The following is a 24,730-nucleotide window of genomic DNA, read 5'->3' as shown; positions in this document are numbered from 1 at the left end:
GTAATCTCAAGCAGAACATCATCAACACCTGACAGAGGCTGCACTATAAACTAAGAAATAAGGTGTGTCAAGGTTTTAGCCAGAAGCAGGTGGTGGTTGATATTGAGCACCAGCTATCTGGAACTGTGATTCACACTGAGCCTGCTCAACAGCCTGCTGACAGAGTGTTTGATATTCTGCCAGAACAAATGTATCTCCTTGAGTGTCTTATGAGTGTGCTTATGTCTGACTTCCTGGATGACAAATGGCAATGGTGCAATAAAGCAGTAGAGGCTGTGAGGCAGTACTGTGACTTTACTGAGGGCGGGCCTCTTTGAGGACACTTGCTGTGAAAAGCACTGGATGGTAATGCTTCTGGTCTGGATGGAGAAATAAAGATCTTGCAGGAATGCCCTTCTTCAGCTCTGACCAGGGATGACAAATCTTGGGTGCTTGTGGAGCACATACAGGATGCCCCAAAGCCAGAGGTGTGCTTCCAATGCTGAAAGAAGTACACCAGATATGCTGATGTTCTGAGACACTTCTGATCTGCACACCTGAATGATTGTTGATGCAACTTCTGTAGGTTGACACTTCCAAATCAGATGGCTTTACAGCTTCATGCCTTCAGGGTACACTGTCTAAAAACCTAATTTCTGGGAGCCACCACATTTGGTCGGCCCGGTACTGGTGTTGGATTTCAGACTATATCATAGCAAGATCTATATCAATATGGAAAAGTAATCTATCTATTTAATATCCTGTTTATTGTGGTTGGTAACCCTTGATAAACAGCGCCCACACATGGACATAACAAGACACACGGCCAGACAGGGGCCGAAAATGTAAACATCCACCACAGGTTCAAGACTTAGGTTGCTATCATAGTTGGAGCTAGGGACTTCTTCAGAAAGCAAGTTCATTCTTATACAGTCCTCAATGCTCCACTGCATTTAGTGCACCCTATCCTTCCGGGCAAGCTTTGCTCCATCTGGCTGGCCAAAATAGATCTTGTACCACTGTTGTTGATCTATGTCAGATCTCATGAGCTTGGGAGAAAATTTATGGAACTAGGAGGCATCAACTTCTACAGGACAACCATGGATGACATGTTCATGGATGTGAATCAAAGCCAGATTATATAGACATATATTAGTGCTAATAAAATATGCAGTCTACCATCTTGTTGCTTCCTTCTGAATAATTAGCAAAGAGAATAAAAGTAATAGAAAAACTTGCGACGAACATGGCCTCAAGCAGGAAAAAGGAATCTGAGTGGCATGCTGATGCTGTCAGCAAGCCCCATGTTTGGCTTTCTTTGGTGTTTTCTTTCAAGATAACCCATTGATATTCGCAATTCCGCATACATCTGCCAGAACTTTACCCAGAGTGCATGAAGCCTGCTGTTCAGGAAAATAGGTGCCCTTTTCAGACTTCTCTGGCACTGGCTCTGCTGGGCATTGTAAACAGATGTCTTCCCATTTAGCTGGTGCAAACCCAGGCCAGATCCTGAATATTGTGGCAACAACTGTGGCAGGCAGGTCAGATCTTTCAATCTAGATGTTCCAACTCTTGCATGATCTGCAAGCACTGTTTTTATTGGTTGTCTGCAATGCCTGGATCCTTCTGTGCACGTTCAAGTTCTTCAATCATGTTCTGAGGTAGATTGGAATTCAACTTCTTCCAATGTCCTCCATTGGGAAAGACAAGTCTGTGTAACCAGTTGACACAATGGATTAAAGGCTGGTAGAACGGGGTAAAATTATTCTTTGTGATTCTGAGAAAGTCTCCTTCATCACTAATCACTCCTTTCTTTTCATTAGCAAGTTTCTCTGTGTGCACATAGTTCCACTCTTCAAACTGCTGGACAATTCTTCCCTTCCCAGGCCCATCATAATGGATGCACACCCAGAAGAGAAACCAGAAAAATGATTCAAGGTCGTGCATGAATGAGTGCATTTCACCATAAAGTATGCTGATGGCCATGAATGCCCTTGTACCAGTCTTGTCTTGTGCCCTGGAGAAGCTGTCGCGTTCCACTCTGATGGTGAGGTTGAGGTCAATTAAAAATGACTGCCAGGCAGGGTTATCATTGTTCTTGTTCACTAGGAGATTCTGTGAGGAGATATCACTTTGAATTAAGCCAGCTTTTTGGTAAAGGGACATGTATTCTTCAATGCAGCCTTGCATGCCTATAAGCAAAGCAACCCTTGAGCTACTCTCAAAAATAAGTTTCCCATAGTCTCAAACAACAAGATGGTGGTGCACTTGGTTTGGTGATTCATTGTTGGCCATCAGCTTGGTCAGTGAGCTCAACTGGGTATGTTTGCTCAGCAGTGGGGGAAACACTGAGTCCACACAGTCAGAAGACTGTCTCTTCCCTGCAGTACTGCTTGAACCTTTGTGTCTGTGGTGGGACTGGCTCTGGCCTAGGGCAGGGTTCGAACAGGTTTTCTTTTGATTTGTTGTCAGAATACATAATCCTCTCCAAATACTCATGATATTGTTAGGCTTACTGTTGACGTGAACAGTCTCATGGTGGTAGTATTGTGCAACATTGGTGACTTCATGCACCAATGCTTCATGCAAAAGCTCCCCTTCCTTATTGTGTTCTGGGTATTGGCATGAGTCCTTGACCACTAGAGGTGTTTGCGGCTTGTCCATGTGATGTACCTTTCAGCAGGTTGTGGCCCAGCTGGCAACACAGTGTGCTTGCCTGATCACCTCATCAATCACTAACTGTTCCTTCTTGCCATCCTTCTCAATCTTGATGTAATGTTCCGTCTTGCATGTGATGATGGTAGGGTTGAACCCAAGCTGCTCACAGCTCATCAGAAGGAGCCCAAGGGTGACATCAACAAATCAGGGACCCTCTTTGTTGATGTCAAAACTCTCAGATGATATCCCCCCAAGGCGGCCAAATACCCAGAGCCTCAGGAACAGCCCGCAGAGTGTGAATCCCAGAACAAAACAACACAAGTCCTGGGCATGCTGTTTGCACTGGTCCTGTGAGTCAACATACTATGATGGATTGCATTTCCAAATGATGGAAGAGAACAATATCAAAATTGAGGTGCTTTGCTTCACTGTGGTGTCATTTGTGGGACAGCAAGCTATGTGAGGTAACAGTTGATCAAGACACAGTTGTTAAACAGACATTAAGAAGACAAATGATCCATATAAATAGAGTGGTGTGCTCAGCCATCTCATTATTGTAACTTCTAGAAGTTCAAAAGAGCACAGAGTTTAGCAACTTTGGATCAGATGTTGCATGATACAGATCTGTAGGTTTATTTAATGTGGTTATCTCCCTATTGATATGCCTGAAGATTCAACCCACTTGCTCAAAGGTTTCTTCATGTCTAGTATGCTAGGACCCCATCAGAGCAGCAACAATGTCCAGAAAATGCCAAAAACCTTGTTGGACAGTGCGTCCACTCATCTTGATTCAAAATAACTGGAACACTGTTTTTCCACTCTATGTAGCATGAAATACCCTTACACATGGAATCCCAGCTGGTGTGTTGGGGAGGGCAGCAATGTCTTCTCCCGCGTGCAGTTAAGTGAATACTGGGCGGCTTCAATATTCATCCTCAGCATCTCTCAATATTTTTGCTTTCCTTACCCAGATGTGATGATTCCTCTGTGCTTCTTGTGATACTTTCAACATGTAGCATCTTGGTCCTTCAGCTGAGCGTTCATCTACAACATGGTGAACCTTTCTCAAGAAAATTGAAACATCATTCAACAATACCTGTTAAACACCTCCCTTGACCATTTACACGATGTACTTGGTGATATTGAGGCCTTATACATGTCACACCTGGTATCTTCTGATGGTATTCCTTGTCATCTTGACAAAGCTTGTCAAATGGCAGTTTCTTGACTGCTGTCTGTGTTACAGGGCATGGAAGTAGTGCTTGTGCTTTGACCTGGTATTGGCTCTCGCAATATTGCATCAGAATTGGTGTGTTTATTTGAGAGAGTTCAAAACCACAACTTCAGTTATGACAGCTATTGTCCACTAGTGAAGCTCATCATCCAGAAAAAGACTGACATTGACATCTGGAACACCATTCTCAGTCTTATCAGTGATACACATGCAACCCCCCCACCCCACTCCATCCTCTCCGTCCAACAAACACCCTTGGTGCATAATACAAGCAGTTTCACAAACTCAACAGAATACTGGAAACATGTTGATACTGTGTTAAAGGAGGAGCTCAGAGATCTCCATGCAGACATCCCAAACTTTTTTGAAGCATATTTTGGCAATATCACCAGCCTTGATTTGACCGCGCGTGCTGTCCTGGATAAATGTAGAGAGGGAGATAGCCCACTATATACTGAAGACAAGGGATGGAAAAACTGGCCAGAGACAGTGGTTGAAAAGGAAGTGCTGAAATGGCTGGCAGATGTTATCAGAAACCTTATGGAGTTTACAGAAGCACACAATTCAACTCAAAAGATCAGTTGGAGGCCTCTTGTGTGACCCTCCTGACCTCTGGAGGGGTCTGGCCCGAAGTGAAAACTTGATATCAGCTTTGTTGATGATCTAAATGCCACTATAACATCCAAATGCCACTGGTCTCAGATTATTGTGCTGGGTGAACTGAAGTGCAATCCAACATATGACTGCCTTTCGAGCGCGTGGCTTGATCTGAGTAGGTATGCCAGGGAGGTCCTAGGAGCACCAATCCAGTCAAACTGGTGCTGGAACAGCTGGATATAGATATCACCAAGTTTGCTGAAAAATTCACACCATTCGCGATCTGGAAGCTTGCAAATATCCACAGTGAAGAGCGACCTTCCTTCCACATAATCCAGCAGCATAAATGGGAGGCCAAGTGGATTGTCTTGTTTAATTAAATATCCATGTAAGCAGGGGATAGGTATTGTAGTTTTTTCCACAATGAATCTATGGTTGATTTATGTTAGCCACAAGAAATGTCTAGGTGCATATTTAAAACTGCATTGACAGATAAAAGGACAGCCTGACTCACTTCATTGTAGCAATTTCACCGCGTAGCTTTTCCTCTGGAAAAGCCAAGCGTGGCAGAATTGGGATTCGGACCATCCATCTCTCACCTGGTGAATCCATAAATTTGACTGGAAAGCAGACATTGAACCCACCTTTCTTCACTTCATCAAATATTTGACAGCACTTCTTCGCCAGATGGAATGATGTTGCTAGCTCACAGATAGCAGATTGATCAATGGAGGCAATAAATTCTTGCACCTCCTTCTTTATTCTGTGTTGAGTGATAAGGTCCATTTTCTGGATGTAGTCTCTCTTTATACAGCTGAATAATCCCTCAAGGGGTATGAGATCTGGGTTTATGGGCCTCCGCTTCCAGTAATTGTCCCTGGCGACCCTGGAACCGGCCGCCCCTGATCTGGTCTAGTGGCTTGCCGCCGCCCAGATGTTGCTGCTTCTCGGGTATAAATATGGCGCTGTAATCCCACTGTTTTTGATCTTCCCATCTTCCTCACTCACTTGCTCACTCACCCACTCTCATCCATTCTTTACCTGTTGCTCCCTCCTCAGGCACCTTCAGCTGTCGCTTGCGAGCTCGAACCTTTTGGCACTCTGTCTCCCTCTCCCCCTTCCTCCAGCCCCAGGGAAATCACGCCCACATCTTCTATGGTCTTCCTGCTTGCTGAGCTAGCTGTATGTTGTTGCATGCCTTCCGGCACTCAACAGCTCCCCTTGATGCTTTCCATGCTGATAATTTGGTTGCACAGGCTCTTGTCACTCCTTGTGTCATCCCGGGGCTGTATTCCAACACTGTTTCCGGGTCCTATGCTGTTCCTCACCTTTTCCTGATCTTCCTTGACACTCCTCATGCACCTTCCAGCCTGTGTTCTGGTACCCCACCCCCCGGCGGGCCCTGGAGATAGCATTTGTCACAGGCAGTGCTGGCTGACCTGGTGCAACATAGTGTCCCATTCACACCTCCAGGACACCTGTCCACATCTCATTTGCGGGCACCTGATGTTAGCATTGGGGCTGGTTGACTTGGCTTATGATTCTGTGTTTCAGATCTTGGTTTCTGAGGAGATTCTTTGGTCATCTCTAGGGACTGCTTGGGCGCACAGACCAGAGCCCTGCAGTTTCTGAGAGGAGTGCTCTTCTGTGTTCAACCGCAATTACTTGTATCTAATCACAAAAATCCCACAGTAGCAATGCTACAGAGATGACCAATGTGCCACAGTGTTGGAAGCAGGTGGTGATGTTTCCTGGTGAGGTCCCCCCCAGCAAGCATTGCTGCACTATTCAGCCCATCATCTGAGACTTGTCCAACCAGTGACAGTTGGTGGGCCATGATGATGTTGTTCTGGCTGGGAAATTGGCCACTGGGCACTCCCTCACTTGTCATTGGATGGCACATGTAAAACCTGGCAGGAAGTCTAGAGTCACCTGGGGCAATGCATTCCAGGGTGGCCACAGCAGACACACGCTGGGAGGGGAGTTAAGCAGTGAGTTTCACTGGGATATGAATGCATGATCAGCAAATGCAAAGTCTGTCCATGCTGATGGCAAGACAACAGCTAGAATGTCAGCCACGCCACTCTGCCCTGGAAAACTATGGTTAGACACAATTACTTTTTCAGGTAATTCTAGCTGGGAGGGCAAACCCTGGCTTTTGTGCTGATGTCTCCTTGGATTCTGTGGGGTAATGTGTTGTCCAGTTACTGAGTTTAGTATTTTCTAATGTGCAAGTAAAGGCTCAGCCCATGCATGCCCAGCACATGTGAATCTTGGGATGTCTGGCAGGAAACTGTTGGAACTCTAGCTGTGCTGCTATTCTTAAGATCCTTAGAGCCAGACGCAATTGCTCCTTTGAGTAACTCAGTGAAAATGCTGATTCTTGACCTTTGTGCTGATGTCCCTTTTCTGTTTTGGTAATTGTGCGGTTACCAAGTTTACTATTTGTGGGTGTATAAATAAATACTGGTGGCTTCCTGCTGTCCTGAATGTTCTCTCCATCAGTGATTCCTCAGCCAGTGTATACTGGATAGAAATGGATCCATTCCGGTTCTACAATCCTGCAGCTGTTGACAAGAAGAAGCAATGGTGCAAACACACCAACTGTGGCAAGACTTTGGTGGAACCCCTTCCAGCAAGTCCTTTATTCCCTCCACCTCCTTTGCAGGTGTTGACCGGCGTTCCATTTCTTACCTGCGTCGCCACCACAGTGGGCGACTGTTCAGAGTACACCTTGTCGCGCGAACCTCATGATCACCATTCTCAAGGCCAGGTTGACCTGATGAGGAATTCCTCTGAAGCTGAGACTTCACTTCTGATCAAAGCAGAACTGGGTGTGGAGACAGAAACCAGTGCTATCACGCAGGATCTGTCTTATTTTGGATCAGGCAGAAGCCATGGTACATTTACCAGTGTTTTCATGTTCATGGATGGTGCTTACTCCTACACCATTGTCAGACAACCTGATAGTACTAGACAAGGATGTCTCTACAGTTGAGAGTATTGAGATGTGGTGCTCAGGCAATCACATCCAATGCCGGCGATCATCACTTGGTGGTGTTGAGAACATGTCTATAAACAGTCTTGCAGCGGGCCTGCCACTAGAACAGCCTCCTGTATTAGATTGAGGTTTGCCTAATGCAGTTCTGGTTTATCCCTCTCATGACTGATGTGTATACAGCTACCTCCCCCCAAGAGGACAATTTGATGGAAGTGCTTACAAACAATGATCTGATGTTGTGCCCCCTGTCCCCTCCCCCACCAATCTTGATCAAGCACGACAGAAGGATGGAGAGAGAGTGGTTGGTTGATGTGATCCTGGACTTGAGGATTCAAAGGAATTTCAACACCAGGAGGTTCTACCTGGAATACAAAATTGATTGGTGTGGCTATGCTGCTTCCTGGGAACCTCTCCATAATGTGCTACCCGGTTGTGAGCAGCTGGTTGAAGAATTTCACGCAAAGTTGCTGAAGAGGCCAAACCTTGCCAAGCTCATAAGGTTTGAGACGAGGATGCGCTGGAAAGATATGACAAGACAGCTCACAGAGTGAGTGGCAACCACTGGTTTCTGCCCACGCCAAACTGCTGATGGAAGAGGTCGGTCACGGAAGTCAACCCGCCGCGGCCAACGGCCCAGCCCAAGGTGAAAGGAAGGCATTGTGTTTTGTATTTGTGGGAATTCATGCTCTAGCCCGCGGTCTAATTTTCAAGAAGACAAGCTAGGAAGTGTGGTGCCGCGTGATGTCTGTTCGAGGTACTAATGATCACTGAATACGTGGTAATTATCTAAAACTCTGTTAGGTATCTACATTTACAATAGTATCAGATGAAGTAAATTAGGCGTATATCCTAATCTATGACCTTTGGGTCGTGTTGTGCAGCTTGAAGTATTTTTCTCATTTCCAAGCCCAATTTTGAATTTGTTCTCTTCCATTGTCTGTTGTTTGGAAACACAATCTGTTGTAGCCTGTTGACCCAACATGACAATGGCTGGTAATATGGAGTGAAGTAGTCATCCATGATTGTAAGGAATACCTCTTCATCAGCTATAACTCTGATTTTGGCACCACCCAGTTCTCTCATATTCATATAATTCCACTTTTCAAAATCCTTCACCTTCCTCCCTCACTGTGCATTTATTTTTCAGTAATCTTTGTGTCGGTTAGTGGGGCGCCAAGCGAAGTGATAGGGCCCGCCATTGGTCCGCAGCGTGCACTATGCCTGTTGCGGCATGGCTGTTGCTGCTTTGGGGATGGCACCGGGCTTGCTGCTTTTGTGCCATCTCCTGCTGCCCCAACACCGCCGTGAGATCTATATAAACCCAACCACACTCCCTCAAATGATGACGCACTTTCTCTTCCTCTTTTTCTTGCTTGTCCTGTGTCCTGTTTCCTGTGCCCAGATGCACTGCCCCCCTCACCCTGCAGGGATGATGCTGTGTTATCCGGCCGTCGCCCCCCTTTCACCCTGTGCCCGCGGAGTCGCCGAACGCCCTTCTGATGGGCCTGGATGGTCTGCGTTGCTTGTTGCCCCCTCTTGTGGTGTTACCTTGCTTGCTCTGGGAACAAGGCAGTTGGAGTTTCTGCAGCCATGTCATGATGGTTTTCATCCTGTTGCCCAATCAGCAACTCTAAGCAGCAGGCTGGTGTTTGCCATCTGTCTGCTTCTGTTTTTCTTTGCTTTTCTCTTTGTTTTTATGATCTCTCTGATCTCCCACTCTGGTTCCTGAGGTGCCTCTCGCCCGTGAGGCTCTGAGCGGAAAAGGGCGACATCCAGTGATTGGAGACTCTGAGAATGAGTGCTTGGCCCTGTGTCCTGATGCCAGCGTGTCAGCTGGGCCTGGGTGTCCATGGCTACATTATCCCCCCCATCCACCCCTGACCAACCAAGACCGACTGCAAGCCTATGCTTCCATTCTCTGACCAATGGCAAAATTGCCGCATTGCTTTCGCTGCAGGATGTGTTTCCCAACCAGCCTAAGGGGGCTGTATCAAGGAGCGCAGGTGGGACATGTGATCCTTGGAAGCTGTGATGATTGAACAAGATGAATGAGATTGGCATATTGCACTGGTGCGCCTGGTCGCAATTTTGATGGGGATGGAGATGCTGGCATCAAGTGAGGTTTGAGGAACAGAAGAACTCTCCCTGTCACTCCTCTGGGGGTGGTGGGAGCAAAGCGAGCGCGTCACACATGCCAACACAGTGAGAGCCGCTATAAGAAGGCCAACCGGCCCTGCTCCAGAATTCCCAGTGCCTCACAATCAGATTTCCCTACCGCGCACTTTCCTTGTTGATTCCCATTCCAGGCCTCCTTTCTGGTTTCTGATCACCTCCCGCGTCCAAAATTCTACCCATGTGAAATATGCCATCTCCTGCCCAGATCAACCCTACATTTCACATGAACTTCAAACAATGGGTGCCCTCTTACTCTAAACTACTCTCATTCTATAGATTCCTCCCTTCACACTCTTCAGTGGCCTGCTGTTCTCCTCTCTCTAAATCTCATCATGATTCTCCCTGCAGCACTCTGCCAGTTCTCAAGTATCAACTCTCTGCAAGACCACCAGCTGAAGTTTGTGTATCATTCAGCAGCAACACCAAGCAATGTACACCATTAGCATCCCAAACTTGAGCATGAGAGATATCAATACCACCACCCCACATGCTATCTTCAGAGAGCCCTGAGTATGGACTCTCATTTCCACATGATCCAGCATACCTTACCCCAAGTTCATCTCAAATTGCCACCTGCAACACCCAGAATCCCACCACTCCTCCAGATGAGCCACCTCTACTCAAGGGAGGTGCCACAGGGCCTGGTCTATCCTCACCTGATGCAACTACAACTAGCTCTAACAGCAGCCTGGAGGAATTCCTCATGCTCCTAGTTCTCCAGAACAACAACAACATTTCCATCAATCTTGCCATTCTTGCTGATAACAGGCTCTGGAAGGCCAGTGAGCTTCTCTCATCTTTCTGACAAGACAACAGTCCTGTAATCCTGAATATAAACTGTCTATATTCCAAATCCCCTCTGTCTATATTCTTCAACCTGCCCAATTATTATTAAGATTCTCTGAAGGGGGTTGACAGCCAGGACAATAATGCTTAATTAGATAAAGATTTTTATGTCCAGACCTATCCACAATTATATCTTCTTCATTCAAGCACTGGGACTGATACACTATATTCTAGCAGTGTGGATAAAGACTTATCTGGTAAACAGTTGGAGAGTCTCAAGCAAGAAGTAGAGAGATTAGAAGAACAGAGCATGAAGCAGTCTCAGATTACTTTTATATTATCTGCCAGAGAAGATTTCTTTACTGCTCTTTATTCTTATTTTCTATCTCTATAACTTAATAAACACCTGCAGTTCCTTTCTTGACTATTTAAAGATACTTTGACAAGCTGCACACATAAATACAATAAGAGTGTGCAGTCAGCTGTTTATACAGATTCTCATCAGATAGCTAAGCAAACTCAGCATGGGCACAGCAAGAAAATGCAGAGCCATGGAGCTAAGTCATTATAATAGTTCTCTGAGAATGATGCATGTCTTCTGAGCATGACAGAGAAGTGCTGCTCCTGGCTGGAGATAGAGAAGTGTTTTCCACAGAGGACATATTCAGCTATATGCCAGTGGCAGTCAACACTTTGAAAGAAGTCAACACTTCAAGAGCAAAGAAACAGAACAAGATTATGTCTGATTGTTCTGATATAATATATGTATATAGTATTCATGAATGCCAAAGCAACTTCTGCCCATCTTTTATTATAACTGCTGCTGTTTCTTTCTGCTAGTTACATTCCAGCCACCCAGTGTGTGTGAGCAACATGGCAGAGAACATTTTTGTAAGCTGTTCTGCAGCATTATGTCTCTTTCTGTAATAATCTCTTTTTTAAATCATCAAGAAAAACAAGCACTGCTGACTGAAAACTCACATACTGTTAAATATCTGACAAATCTTTTAAAAGACCCACCTAGCTCTTGAGCACAGTTGTGATGATTTAAGAGTCATGTTTATTATCAAGAAAGAACAATATGACTTTGGTATATTCACTGAAATCTTCTAGCACTGCCTGAGGAACTCAGTATATATATAGAAGATGTATGGCAACACTCCAGGCCATAATCTTTAGGCCCTTCAGAGATTTAAAGTTGATCCCAACCAGTGCTTCAGATTTAATTGTGAAGATGACATGTAATCAGTCAGAGAAAAGATAGACAACTCTGAAAGAATTAATATATATGATGCAATCTTTCACAAGTTTGTCTGAGATTTTGGAGAGACAGTCTGATTTCCCAGAGAACTGTACAAATACACTAAGATTCTCTTTTGTTGGTAAATACAGAAGCCATATATACTCAGAGTACTTTACAGACTAAGATAAGTCATGCTAATTCTGATCTGCTTCAAGTCAGGCAGCTGTTTACCCATTAATTAAGAAGAGTTTCCATAAATCAAGGTGAATATCAATAAAGGTCCCAGCAGGCATGAAATTGGCCAGGAGATTAAGATTATAATCAGATGTAATTCTAAGCTGATTTCTAAGCACTTGGCAGGGCCAAAGGCAGTGAAACTTTCCTGAAAGAGGGATATTCATCAAGCAGAATTTTATCAAAAGATCAGAATTATGAAGAGAGATGTCTGCTTGATAGAAGATATTGCTAATATTTTATTTCTGTTCTGCTTCTGTAACAGATTCACCATCTCTGTAGATACAGTTTAGAGATAATTTCTTTGTACTGGAACATACAGCATCAAATATATCAAGCAGTAAGAACTGCTTATCTCAGACTTCAGATATTGGTATTAAAGCAGGTCTTGTCCAATGTAGATCCTGCCCATTAACAAGTAACTCAAGATTGTCAAGTTCACATTCAGGGAATTTTCTGTCACTCTAGAGGCTGGATATTTCATCAAGGAGTGCAACTAATTCTGATGAGTTGTGGTGCTCTGTGTGAGGGAGGGGCTGATTGGATTCTCCTGAAGTGGTCTGGTGTTGCTGACAACAATCTATATGGCACTTCATATGGTTAACATCTTTCAACCTGTGGCAGACTGGACAACATCGCCTCTTTCCTCTGGCACATGAATGATTGGGAGGGACTCTTCTGTTGCAATTCCCACAGATGATAGCTGTATTTCTCTCTGGGCACTGACAGATTATGTGCCAAGAGAAGTTTGTTGCAGCAACTTCCTTGTTGCAAAGGGTGCACAGTTTCATTTGTGAAACCATGGTTGAAGGAGGACGAGATGGGGGATGAGATGTGGGGGGGGCTAGGTGGAGGACGAGATGGAGGACGAGATGGAGGACGAGGACGAGGTGGAGGACGAAATGGAGATGGCGAAATCTTGGTGATCTAGTGGATAAAAGATGTTCCATTCCGTGCGAAAGTGGGCCTAGTGTATGATACAACCAGAAAATCATGCCTCTTTAGGCAACTCACCTACCTCAGGTTCGACCCCAGTTTGGCAACAGAAGGCTGGTTTCAACTCATGATTTTGGCGTACGCATTCTTCTGCAGGCTGACGGAACGGCCTTCTTGTGCACTTGGGGATTAGTTGTTTGTGATCTATCATGTATCCATTTAAAATTTTCTAGCTGGTCTACCAACACTGATAATTTGGGAAACTCTACTCCAATGGTTGTAACGTCCGATTCAGCAATGTTGATTTGGGCAAGGTTGTTCGTTCAGAGTGGCACCCATGTTATGTGTAGAGAGACCATACATGGTGTGGTTTTGGCACAAGAGTCCAAGAACATTGATTCAAATGACATAAATTCAGAACAAGAACTTGCATTGTATTTGAAGCAAGAAAATATTAGACCTGAGACTCAAAAGCCTTTTCAAGATCAAGCAAACTAGGTGTACATGCCATTGATCTTAACTTGATCAAATTCATGAGAGTAATCTTTGTTTGACATTGATGCTCACTTGATGTACTTATAGCTAATACAGATATGATCTACAGTGGCAAGAGCATGTGCAATAGACATCAGGTTCTTGATCTGAGACAATATTAGCAAGGGCTGAATTGAAAGGGGTTCAAAGCTATATCTCTCAGCTGTTAAGATCTGAAGTTGCTAACTGATTCAGATTCTGATTACTTATTGCTGCAGATTCTTAATATGTATATGCTCAGGAGACAAAATGCTTTTATATTATCTTTTATTACTGTTGACTCAGATTTAGATATTTAATCTTCAAATAAATCTTGCTAAAGATTGTCTTGTTAAATTCTGTCTTACAGTTGGTTGTGAGAAAGAAGATTTCTTGAAAGTATTCCAGTTTGCAAAGAAATATGGTAACAATAGTGTTCTTTAATATGTTGACAGATATATAATGCTCAAGAAACATGTCAGCTTTATCTAGAAGAAGAAGAGCATCAAAACATTTAGTAATTTAAAATATTCTTGTGAGATTGTTCTCAAGTCTATTGAATTGGGTGACTAGTTACACAGCAGAAATCTGAAACATTAGCAGAAATTATTAACTTTTAATTAAAGCTGAGCTTATTAGATAAAGAGATTACTCAAAATTCTCAGCTATAGCTTCAGTTATCAGAGTCTTACTTACATTCAGCAGGCCACCATGTCTGTTAGCAGAGAAACTAATTGAAGACTGTCAGAACATACTACAAAAGAATATTCAGATTATATCTCTTGCCTGCAACAAAATCATCAAATAAGAAAGTGGAAGTCACACTCATCTGTGTCTTTGCAAGTGTTATAAAAGTTAATCTCTGCTCATCTGGAATTGTCAAGTTCCCAAAGAGAGTCAATAATTATTTAATTTTATTGATGTTATCAACAGCAAACTTATTTAGAATCAAATTAGTGCTTGCATCAGAAAAAGAATTGACAAGTCTTACAAAAAGTATTATCAGTAAAACTAAAGCTAGAGACAGTGGGATAGCATATCAGATAATTCTCATTATTTATGTTGCTGTCTCCCACATTATCATACTTTACTTGCTTCTTCTCTCTCTGGACTTGATCAGTAAAGTCAATTCAAAAAGCTCTATCTAAATCAATTTCCATAAACTGAGACTTCTCAATGTGTGAGCAAGAATAGTTTGGCATCATCTTATAAAAGAACAAAGCATTAATTTCAACACAGCTGTTAATATTGACTCACACAGGTTGTTTCTTCTTTATAAAGAAGATAGTTCCACAGCAGTGATGAATATATGTTCTGGCTAGTTTACAGAACTTTCAGTTATATTTGATCAGATTCTGTCTGATCATTACTTTCTTCAAGTGGTACTGCAGTAAAAATGCTGGTAGTGTAGTGGGGATTCCGGTACCATATTAGGACAAAGGTTGTTCCGGTCCGAGGCGCAAAACCCCCCCAGCTACTATCTCTGAGCTATATAAACCACCCATAGCCCCTGCATCTCACTCAATACCTTCGCGCACCTTTGTACTTTTCCACACACTCATTCTTTATTGCTAGTTTGGTTATTAGTTAGAGAATATGAAGATCTCTTGTTCATGAAGCTTGCCACTGTTCCTCATTAGAGCTGCCCGTGTTAGTACAGGCTCTTTAGTACTATTATTCCTTATGAGCTTAGGCGTCTGTTAAGGCATGCTTCTCTGTTCTTACTACTTGGCCATTACCATCCTTACTATGTTGTGATTTTTCATCCTTCTTGCACTCTCACCATCTCAACCAACTTGCCTACTTTGACAAGGCATCCCATCATACCCTGCTTCATTTGGTGACCAAGCTGAGACCTGAAGATGATGATGCAGTGATTTGGTGGCTGCCAAGGAAGAAAAACAAATTCTGAGACACATGAAGCAATACACTATTTCAAGGTAAGATCTTATGGACTAGGAATACAGTACTAATCAGGTTTTTGTTTAGGAACAAGGTTAGGGAGCTTAGATTTGAATGGCTCTTATCTAAAGCTTGCCTGATAAATAGGTTTTTTTGGAAAGATATTGAATCATTGAGAAACAACAGAACATACTGTGTGACATGACCAAAGATCAAGAAATCAAGAAATCAGGATCAGAATCAACTATGGTTGAAGGTACTACAGGATCATACGCGACTATGTCACAAGGTGAAGACAGGAGAATTGTGGTTCACTCCCACATTCCTATGCCTTCCCCTGGCACGGCAAATGCACCTTGGTTTGATGGCAGAGATGCTACCTTGTTTATTGAAAGGTTTTATCAAATGTGCAAGGATCATGGGGTAATTGACCCTAAGAACATTATTGAATGGTTGGCTAGGTACTGTGTTACATGGATTGGAGAATGGATGAAGACCTTAGAAGGCTACAAGGAAGGTAATTAGGAAGTATTCTCTAAAGAGATTATTCATGAATTTCATGATCAGGACATTACTTACAAGATTCACCATCAGGATTATCTTTGAGCAATTACAAAGAAACCGCATGCTTGGGATAGTAACATTCGCGCCTATGTTTGAGAATACACTACTATCGCCAGTACAGTACAAGCCAATGGAAGGCTTGATGAATTCACTAAGATGTCTTGGTTCCTTCAGGGGCTGCCCAAGAAGCTCCGGAATAAGGTTATTGACAAGGCAAAGCTCAATCTTTCAGACAATATGTCACCTATTGATTTTAGGAAGGTTGTTTGAGTGACCATGGATTTGATCAACCAGTATGAAGGGAATAAGAAGATCTTTGAAGAAGATGAAATGAAGCAGAAGGAAATGGAGAAGCTTGGTGAGCAATATTAATTAGCTAACAAACCCCCTACAGTTGAGGCTCTGAAGAAAACAGCTAGTTCTGTGAAGACTGAAGAATCTGAATTGAAATCCAAAGCCAAGAGCTCTGAGAGCACTAATATTGAAGCTGCAATTGAAAAGATGACCAACAAGTTTACAAATTTGGCATTGGCCATGAGAGTACAGTCAAATCAGATACAAGGGAATTCCAATCAGTACTATATGCTGCAGAGAGAAGGGCCTCTGAAACCCATACCAAATTATATAACAAATGTGACTACTAATTCTGCAACAGTACAAGAGAACACCCAACTGCAATTAGTCAATCCTTATGTGGCTTGAAACAGTTCGCTGATGACAAGCTATTGTCCTAGTGGCTGAGGAGAAGCTTGAACTGGAGGAATTTTGACATGTCCCTCATGCTTTTACTGTGGAAAACCTGGACACCATCAATCTCAGTGTTATGAATACCAATCTGATGCAAATAACAGGTTCTGTCATATTGATGATGAAGGGAACTTGCACATGGGTTCCCCTGGTCAAAACTATCAAGTTGTCACTCCTAAACCTGGAATACTGAACATGTATATTGTACGGTCTATGGGAGAGGATGAATGGGTGATTCTGGAGTCAACAAGCCCTAAAAAGGAGACCAATCAGCAAGAAGAGACACCTCCAGCAAATTCAACCAGTGTGAAGGTCCAAGCAGGACAACTTGCATACCTAATGTCTGATGGAGAATCTGATTCAGATAAGGAATATGAACCACTGGAAGAAAGAACATCAGTCAATGTTGGAACTGTTGGAGAAGCTAAGAACAGTCAAAAAGCTAAGATTGCAACACCCCATACTCAGCATACTGGACAATTTATTACCTACTGGGATAATCAAGCTAGTGTTGATGACAATATCATGGAAGACATTGAACCAATCAATCAGAAGAAGCCTGAAATTCAGAACAAGACCATAGAGAAACAAAGACCAAGATATTCTGCAACAGATCATTTATCCTCTCAGATCCATGATTCAACAGATGCCAATGAATTAATGGGTTGAATTCTCAATGGGAAGGTTGAAGTGTCAGTCAAGGAGCTTATAGGTGTATCACCAAAGCTTTATCAAGCATTCTTCAGATCAGGTTGGAATAACAGTACTAGCAAAAGCCATGCAAAGGTTGGAGTCTCTGAACTGGTTCAGCCTGAGCTAAAGATCAATTCCAGTTGACTTACATTGAAGCCCATGATACCAAAATCCAAAACAGCATATGGAATGCATTCATTATATGCACCAGTCACTATAAACCAACAAGAATTAATGGTGTTGATCAATACTGGTTCAGAAATCAATTTGTTGTCTCAGAAGTACACTGAAATGTTGAATCTGCTGATGGAAAATAAGCTGCAAGTGACCATGGTTGTTCAAACAGGAGAAGTCACTCCTTTTTATGTGTTTTGTGATGAAGTGCCTGTTCAGATCAGAGACATTATTACCCATACCCCTTTTCTTATATTCGAGGGAGGGGATCAGCAACTTATTCTTGGAAGACCTTGGCAATTTACTGCCTGTTGGGGATGCAACACCTCAGATGATGGAGGAGTGAACTGTGAAATTTATAATGAGGAATGAATGTGTTGCCTAGTTTTTGAAGGCTTTAAGCCAAGCTCAAGCAACATGAGGTATGCAACTGATAAATTGAACAGCAATCATTTAAACAATTCAACAGGTATTTAATCAGGCGGGTGCCCGTGGATACAAGGCCTGATGAGGATAAAGAAAATGCAACAAAGATGATGGGTATAAGAATTAATGATGAGAAGGTTGAAGGTCAGGAGGTTGAAAAGAATAGAGAAGTTGAGAGTGTTGGCAGCAGTACTGGTGTTGATGACTATGGTGATAAGGAGAAACATAGTTCTGGTGATGGTGAATCCAAAAGCACACTAAGCCTAATTGGATTGACCAGTGTGCTGGTGAATCAAATGAACCAATCAGAGGACAAGGATAATTTTGCATTGGGAGTTTGGATTTTCTGTCCTCCACTTCCCAATCCGGACAGTGTTACGGCTCACTGTGAACATTACACACGCGATATTAATTCCAGCTTAATTTGAAAACCTATTCCATGAAGTGCTTGATCAATTTACGCATCTCTGAACAAAAATCATGATTTTGTCATGAAGAAATTGCATCAAGTTGACATTTTCAATAGTGGCTGGAACATTGGGCCACCTTCTTCAGAAGTCTGGAGAGTGTGCACTGCTTATAAGCAGAAAGCTGATAAGATAAGGCTGTTAGCACCTGGAAAATCTGATGGAAGCAAACCAGAAGGCCTAGATAATTGGGTGGATGTTTGTTTGGATAAGTATTATCCTGAGGAGAAACACATCATGTTTAATTGTAAATTTGATGACCACATTAGGTCTAGAATCACACCTTTTCCTGTTGGAGAACGGCTCACAAATGAGAGAATTGAGAAGCTCAAAATTGGATTTGAACTAACAAGTCAGGAGAAGGAATTTTTCATATCAGTCCTTTATAAATGTGAAGGGGTGTTGGTGTGGTCATTCAAAGATCTATGTGGTGTTCATCCTGAATGCTTGCCTCTGCAGGTTATTAAGACAGAGCCTCATGAAGCTTGGCAGACTAAGACTTACTGAATTCCTTGTGCTCTACATGATAAGCTAATTAAAATCATTCAGGACAGGTTAGAAGCTAAAACATTGGAGCCTTGCCATGGTTCATATATCAACCCCTATTTTCTGGTCGCAAAGAAACAGAAAGGCAAATATCATTTAGTTGACACAGCACATATGTACAACAAAGTTACTATTTGAGATGCTTTTATTCCTTCTAATGTTGACAAATACACTGAAGACTTCAGCAGACTTGTTATGGCTAGCCTATGTGACTTGTTCTCTGGATATGATAATTTTCCATTAGCTGAAGAGAGCAGAGATATGACAGCCATTGCAACCCCTATTGGGCTCTTTTGCCATACAACTTTAGTCCAAGGGGCAATGAATTCGCCAGCTCAAGCCCAATGCGGGATAATGAAGATTATATGAGAAGTTTTTCCAGAGATTGCTCAAGCCTTTATGGATGACCTTGGAGTAAAGGAATTGCGTGTCAAAGATGAAACTGAAGTCCTTCCAGGAATAAGAAGATTTGTTTATGACCATCTGCAGAATCTGAACTATGTTCTATGGCTTGTTGAAATCTCTGGAGCTAGGATCTCCAGCACCAAATCTCAATTCTGCATGTCTGGAGTCAATGTTGTTGGATGGATCTGCAACTATAACAGACAATGACCTGAGAAAACTAAGATGGCTAAAATTGCAAATTGGCCTACTCCTACAAGTGTTACAGAATTACAAGAATTTCTAGGGCTTGCTGGATATTTCTGAATACTCATAGAGCATTACAGTTGGATAACTGAACCTTTACATTATCTGCTTTGATGAAATGTTATATGGTTATGGACTGAAGAGCAAAATGACACCTTTATGCTTTTGAAGGAAAAGTTATGTTCATTCCCTATTGTTCTTCCAATCAATTATGGACAAGATCCTTTGCTTATTACTGTGGCTGTTGATGCCAGTGGATTAGGATGGGGAGGATGCATTATTCAGGAGCAATGAGGGGCTCAACATCCTGCATGATATGAATCCAGGGTATGGAATGATTCAGAGAAAACATATGATGCTGGCAAATGAGAATGCAGAGCTGTTTTGAAAGCCTTCAAGAAATTCTGACACCATATCTATGGAGTACCCTTTACCTTGGAAATCAATGCAAAAACTCTTGTTGCCCAACTTAATAGGACTGCTACAGATGTTCCAGGAGCTTTGGTTACTAATTGGATAGCTTGGATATGCCTCTTTGACTTTACTGTTAAATATGTTCCTGGGATGAAACACACAGCTGCTGATGGACTGTCTTGCTGAGGACTAGGTACTGGGGAACAACCTGAATCTGAAGAAGATGAAGATCTGTTTGCCTTTATGGATTCTATAAGAGTTTTAGCTGGCTGAGCTCTCAATAGTGAAGACCTTAGGATACTGGACTCCACATATTCAGAAGAATCAGAGAAAATTGCACGATACCTAATCACCCTATCAAAACCATTGAGCATGGAAGGAAAAGAGTACATGAGATTCCAAAAGAAAGCAATTAAATATGTGGTGGAGGCCAATCAACTATTTAGACAAGTGGGATCTGGTGTGCCTCTAAGATGTGTTGTGGACAACAAAGAACAACGCGAACAAATTTTACACATGATGCATGACAAATTTGGCCATAAAGAGTGAGAGGGAACATACTCTACCTTACAAGCTTGATACTGGTGGTCAGAGATGTATAAAGATGTGTCTGCTTATGTGAAGCACTGTTCTCAATGTCAACAAAGAGATTCACAAAGGTTAAGTGATGAGCTTCATCCTACCTGGGCTCCTACCTGTTGGGAGAAAGTTGGGGTAGATATCAAACACATGCCTTCCTGTTGAGGATGAAATTATTTGGTTGTTGCAAGATGTGACTTCACTGGATGGGTGGAAGCTAGAGCATTGAAGAAGGCAACAGCTGAAGCTGTGGCCAAATTTCTTTATGAGGATATCATCTGTCAATGGGGCCTGCCTGCCAAATTTGTTATGGATGGAGGACCAGAGAATAAGGATGTTGTGGAGACCTTACTGAAGAAATTCAACATCAAACACATTGTTATTTTGCCCTATAATCCTCCTGTGAATGGTATGGTGGAAGTTGGTCATAAGCCTTTGGCTGATGGATTAGCTAAAGCCACCAATAGTACTGGAAGGGATTGGATTAAACATCTTCCTGTGATTCTGATGGCAGATCAAATGATGACTAAGGCTAGTACTGGTATCTCCCCTTATAGATTGCTAATGGGCCAGGAGGCAGTTCTTCCAGTTGAACTTGAGATTCCCACTTGGCAAACAATTCCATAGTGAAATGTCTGAACAACTGAAGACCTTCTTCTGATGCGTGCATGTCAAATTGAATGACAAGATGAGGATGTCCTGAAAGCAGCACATCATCAGCTCTGAATGTGTGCTAAGAATAAGGAATACTTTGATGATACCCATAATATTTGAACCAACCCTCTTCAACCCAGAGACCTTGTCTTGCTTCACAATACCAAAGGAGAATAGAATATGTCTAGGAATAACACCCTGCACTTTCAATGACTAGAACCCTATAGGGTTAAGTCTGCCAATCAAGAACTAGGTTCCTATCACCTTGAAGAGTTAGACAGCACTGAAATCAAAGAATCTATTGCAGGAAGCAGATTAAAGAAGTATCTTATAAGACCTGAAATGGAGCAGCTCAGTGATAGCCCAGCAGATTCAGATGAAGAGATGGAGAATGTTCCTCAAAAATATGCCACAAGAAGCCAGCCTAATATTCCCTCTAGCAGTTCCTCAGATGTTAGCTCCTTGGATAGGGGGGATGACCAAGGTCAGAGTAAGAGCAAAAATGAAAATGACCAAGAAGAAATGGAGCAAACACAATTACCAACTGTTATACCAGATGACTGGAGCTTTGCTGTTGTTATACCTCCACAAGATGTTTAATTTATTGTGTTTTGTTTGCAAAAGTGAAGTTTTTGCTTGCTCTTTTGGGAGGTTTCTTTTATTTGCCTGCAAAGTGAAGTTTTTGCTTGCTTATTTGGGAAGTTTCTCTTTCTTTGTTATTTGCAGAAGCCTTCACTTTTTCTGAATTTTTCAGGAGATATTTAAAGACTGATTTTTCTTTTCTGAAGCTTCTACTGTCTTTTACATTCAAGCTTGATTCTTTTCACAGATTCAACAGTTTCAACACTTCTTCTTGCCTTCTATTTTGTTATTCTGACATTTGCAATTCTTTTTGGATCACTGATATCCTTCAAAATGGCTGGACAAAGCAACTTGCCTCCTCTAGCTCCTGCACCCAAAAACCAAGGCCTGGTTGTTACCAGAGACAGTGGAGTCAACCTGGATGGCCATTTCTTCAATAACCTAACAGCAGCTATGGAATACATTGATAACCAAGCTCCACACCATCACTACAGCTTACAGATTGAGCTAATGAATGCACTGATGTGAGTGACTGACATGGTTACTGACTTAGTGGCCCATTTCTATTGATATGTTGAAAGATCCAGAGCTTGGCAACACATTACACATGCTAATTTTGAAGCTGATTTCCATGATGCTTGAAAGGTTACCCTGGATGTTGAATAATGTTGCATTGATATGCAAAAGATCAAGAATAGACTTGTTGCTACATGGGGTATTGACAGGATTGATGCCATATGGTCAAAAGTGGAGAGCCTGTGGGCAGCACAAAAGCTTTGCCATACCCTAAATGTCTACAAGGATTGGGATAAGTTCACCAATAATATTAACAGCACAGTGCTCTGAAGACTAGATGCTACAGGGGCTGGACATTGCTGGAGCTTAGCTATATTGCCAGGTGATTATACTACAGCTGACAAAGAAGTTGACTGTGTATGCAAACTTCCTTCAAGAGATGCCCTACACTGATGGGGCCTTACCATTGGCAACTATGGTCTTCTACAGCCATTGGCTCTTCCACAGTCATCTAGCTCCCAATGTTCAATTCAGGATATCACTAGGAGCTCTCCCACTGCAAGCAGCCCCTGAGGTCTACTGGAAGGACTGCAGTCTCCAAGATTGCCAAGAGATGTTCCAATGAGTGGAATGTCTATGCCATATAGCCACAATGTGTTGGGAGCCTCTATATATAGCACAATGTCAATTAGATCGCGTGGATTTGAAACTGGCCAATCACAGCTGCCATTTGAATTCACCAGCACGCTGGCCAATCCACCCAGCCAATCAGAAGCTCCAAAGTGCTGCAGTGAAAGAATTGCAGCCATGTTGGCACACCAAACCCTCCAAGACTTAGGCAACAATGATGAGTCTGTTATTCCTCCTGAAAGTGATGAAGAGATACCTCAACACAAGCATGAAGAATCTGTCATGGCAGTATGCTCTGGTACTTGCTGTTGTCATGGATTTGAACAGCAACTCCTGCAAAAGATAAAGAGTATTAAAATGTGTTCAGAATTGGAGCTTATTTGCATCCTGGAGCAATTAGGAAAGGCATTTAGTGATAAGAAAGCTGATATCTACCTATGCTATGACCATGCAAAACTAATAGCTTCAAAACTCAGGTTGCAGACTCACACACTTAATAGGGAGGAGCTTCTCAACTGTTTGGCTCACATCCATAGGAATTGTTGCAACATTGGCTCAGTCAAGACCAATGACAGCACCTACCTCTGGTTCCATTTGGCAAATAGACTGGCTAGAGCTGAAGATGCTTTAGGCATCTACAAATTCAAACATCAGCCAATTATCCCTCTGGTCACAAACATGAGAATGTTTGACTTTAACCAATACACACAGATCACTGGAGTTAACAAGTTCACCACCAGCAATCTTCAGAAGGAATGGGAGACCACTGAGTCTGTTGTTATTTCCCAGCTAATGCACTGGTGGAACAATAGGTTACAAGGCACCACCATCACAGTACTCACTCAGGTCAATGGTGAATATGATATGTACTACCATCATCAGCAAATGATGGGAGGTCGCGACAATTACAGATGGTTGAGAACAATGTACCACAGTATCAGCCAACAACTCATGCGCCAGGACCCTGCATACTACCTATGGTACATGCTGACAAGACCTGACCATGCTTGGAAATTAATCTCCTATCCATATTACACCAAGTATGCTAAGCCAGGGGATAAAACTGGATTTCACCATATTGATGTCAATGTTTCAGATGCTATTACTACTGGAAGGGGTGTTAACATGATACAAGGATCCTTGACCTTAATGGCAGAAGAGCCCAGCAACTGCACAGAAATCTTGCCAGGAATGCATAACCACCTAGAGAATTGGTGGGGACTAGTTGAAGAATGAGGCTTATCCACTGATGGCTATGTTCACTGCATTAAGGATACAATGTATACCAAAGACAATGAAAGAAAATTTGGTATTAGGTGGACCGACATCATTTGCAAACCTGGTGATGTCCAAATTACAAGCCCTCTGCTGCCCCATGGAGCTCATGGTCCATGCAAAAAGGTCCAGCGTACTATGCTACCCTGGTATGTGGCAATCCAGGAGGACCATGAACATCTTGAAGTCAATGAAGCTGGTACCTGGTCACAGCTCTCCACTGCACATAGGGATCTAGTTCCAGAGCCATCATCACCTTCCAGCCATTCAAACTGTTATGCATCAGTTCCATATTGATTCCCTACTGCTATTCAATTGCAAGGCTTAGGAGCTATATCAGATGCCTTGGTAGGCTGAATTAGGTGGGACAACCCTATGGTGATTGAGGAGCTTGATACCCTCTTTGGACCAGAAGAGAAGAAGGCTCAGGACTTCATTAATAACTGGTGCCTAAAGGCCATGTGAATTGCTTTGGATGCCATTGTCAAGACATACCAAATTGAAAAGAAAGCTTTTGGTAACAAATCCTATTGGCATTGCATGCACAACAACATTGA

The 24,730-nt window shown here is 42.6% G+C and overlaps 4 protein-coding genes across 4 annotated transcripts; 3 read left to right on the top strand and 1 right to left on the bottom strand.

Annotated features, from left to right (window-relative positions):
• Positions 1–4,017: 4,017 nt before the first annotated feature.
• On the bottom strand, positions 4,018–5,293 carry CIMG_13252 (uncharacterized protein). Its single transcript, XM_001241065.2, has 2 exons — positions 4,983–5,293; positions 4,018–4,897 (listed from the first exon to the last, which is right to left on the bottom strand). The coding sequence occupies exons 1-2, from the start codon at positions 5,252–5,254 to the stop codon at positions 4,570–4,572; spliced, it is 600 nt and encodes a 199-aa protein (XP_001241066.2). The 5' UTR covers positions 5,255–5,293; the 3' UTR covers positions 4,018–4,569.
• A 1,711-nt stretch (positions 5,294–7,004) lies between these two features.
• Positions 7,005–8,020, top strand: CIMG_08230 (uncharacterized protein; the record flags this gene model as incomplete). Its single annotated transcript, XM_001241066.2, has 2 exons — positions 7,005–7,401; positions 7,650–8,020. 2 exons carry the CDS (start codon positions 7,005–7,007, stop codon positions 8,018–8,020), a joined length of 768 nt encoding a protein of 255 aa, XP_001241067.2.
• A 789-nt stretch (positions 8,021–8,809) lies between these two features.
• CIMG_13251 (uncharacterized protein) lies at positions 8,810–10,096 on the top strand (the record flags this gene model as incomplete). The annotated part of the gene is made up of 1 exon (XM_004445016.1): positions 8,810–10,096. A coding segment is annotated over one exon (389 nt), but the record flags the coding sequence as incomplete, so codon positions are not given.
• Positions 10,097–10,131: 35 nt separating this feature from the next.
• On the top strand, positions 10,132–10,824 carry CIMG_08232 (uncharacterized protein; the record flags this gene model as incomplete). Its single annotated transcript, XM_001241068.1, has 2 exons — positions 10,132–10,426; positions 10,586–10,824. The coding sequence occupies 2 exons, from the start codon at positions 10,132–10,134 to the stop codon at positions 10,822–10,824; spliced, it is 534 nt and encodes a 177-aa protein (XP_001241069.1).
• Between the last annotated feature and the right edge of the window lie 13,906 nt (positions 10,825–24,730).

The sequence above is a fragment of the Coccidioides immitis genome (genome assembly GCF_000149335.2).
Source record: "Coccidioides immitis RS genomic scaffold supercont3.3, whole genome shotgun sequence".
NCBI lineage: Eukaryota > Fungi > Ascomycota > Eurotiomycetes > Onygenales > Onygenaceae > Coccidioides > Coccidioides immitis.
The sequence above is the reverse complement of the archived record's forward strand: the minus strand, read 5'-3'. Positions and strand labels throughout refer to the sequence as shown.

Bases quoted from the DNA above. Each gene is read 5' to 3' on its own strand.
- CIMG_13252 (XM_001241065.2), bottom strand. From the start codon at position 5,254: ATGGACCTTATCACTCAACACAGAATAAAGAAGGAGGTGCAAGAATTT. The intron at 4,898-4,982 runs GTGAGTCAGGCT...AATCAACCATAG, and splicing joins GGTGAAATTGCTACAATGAA to ATTCATTGTGGAAAAAACTA.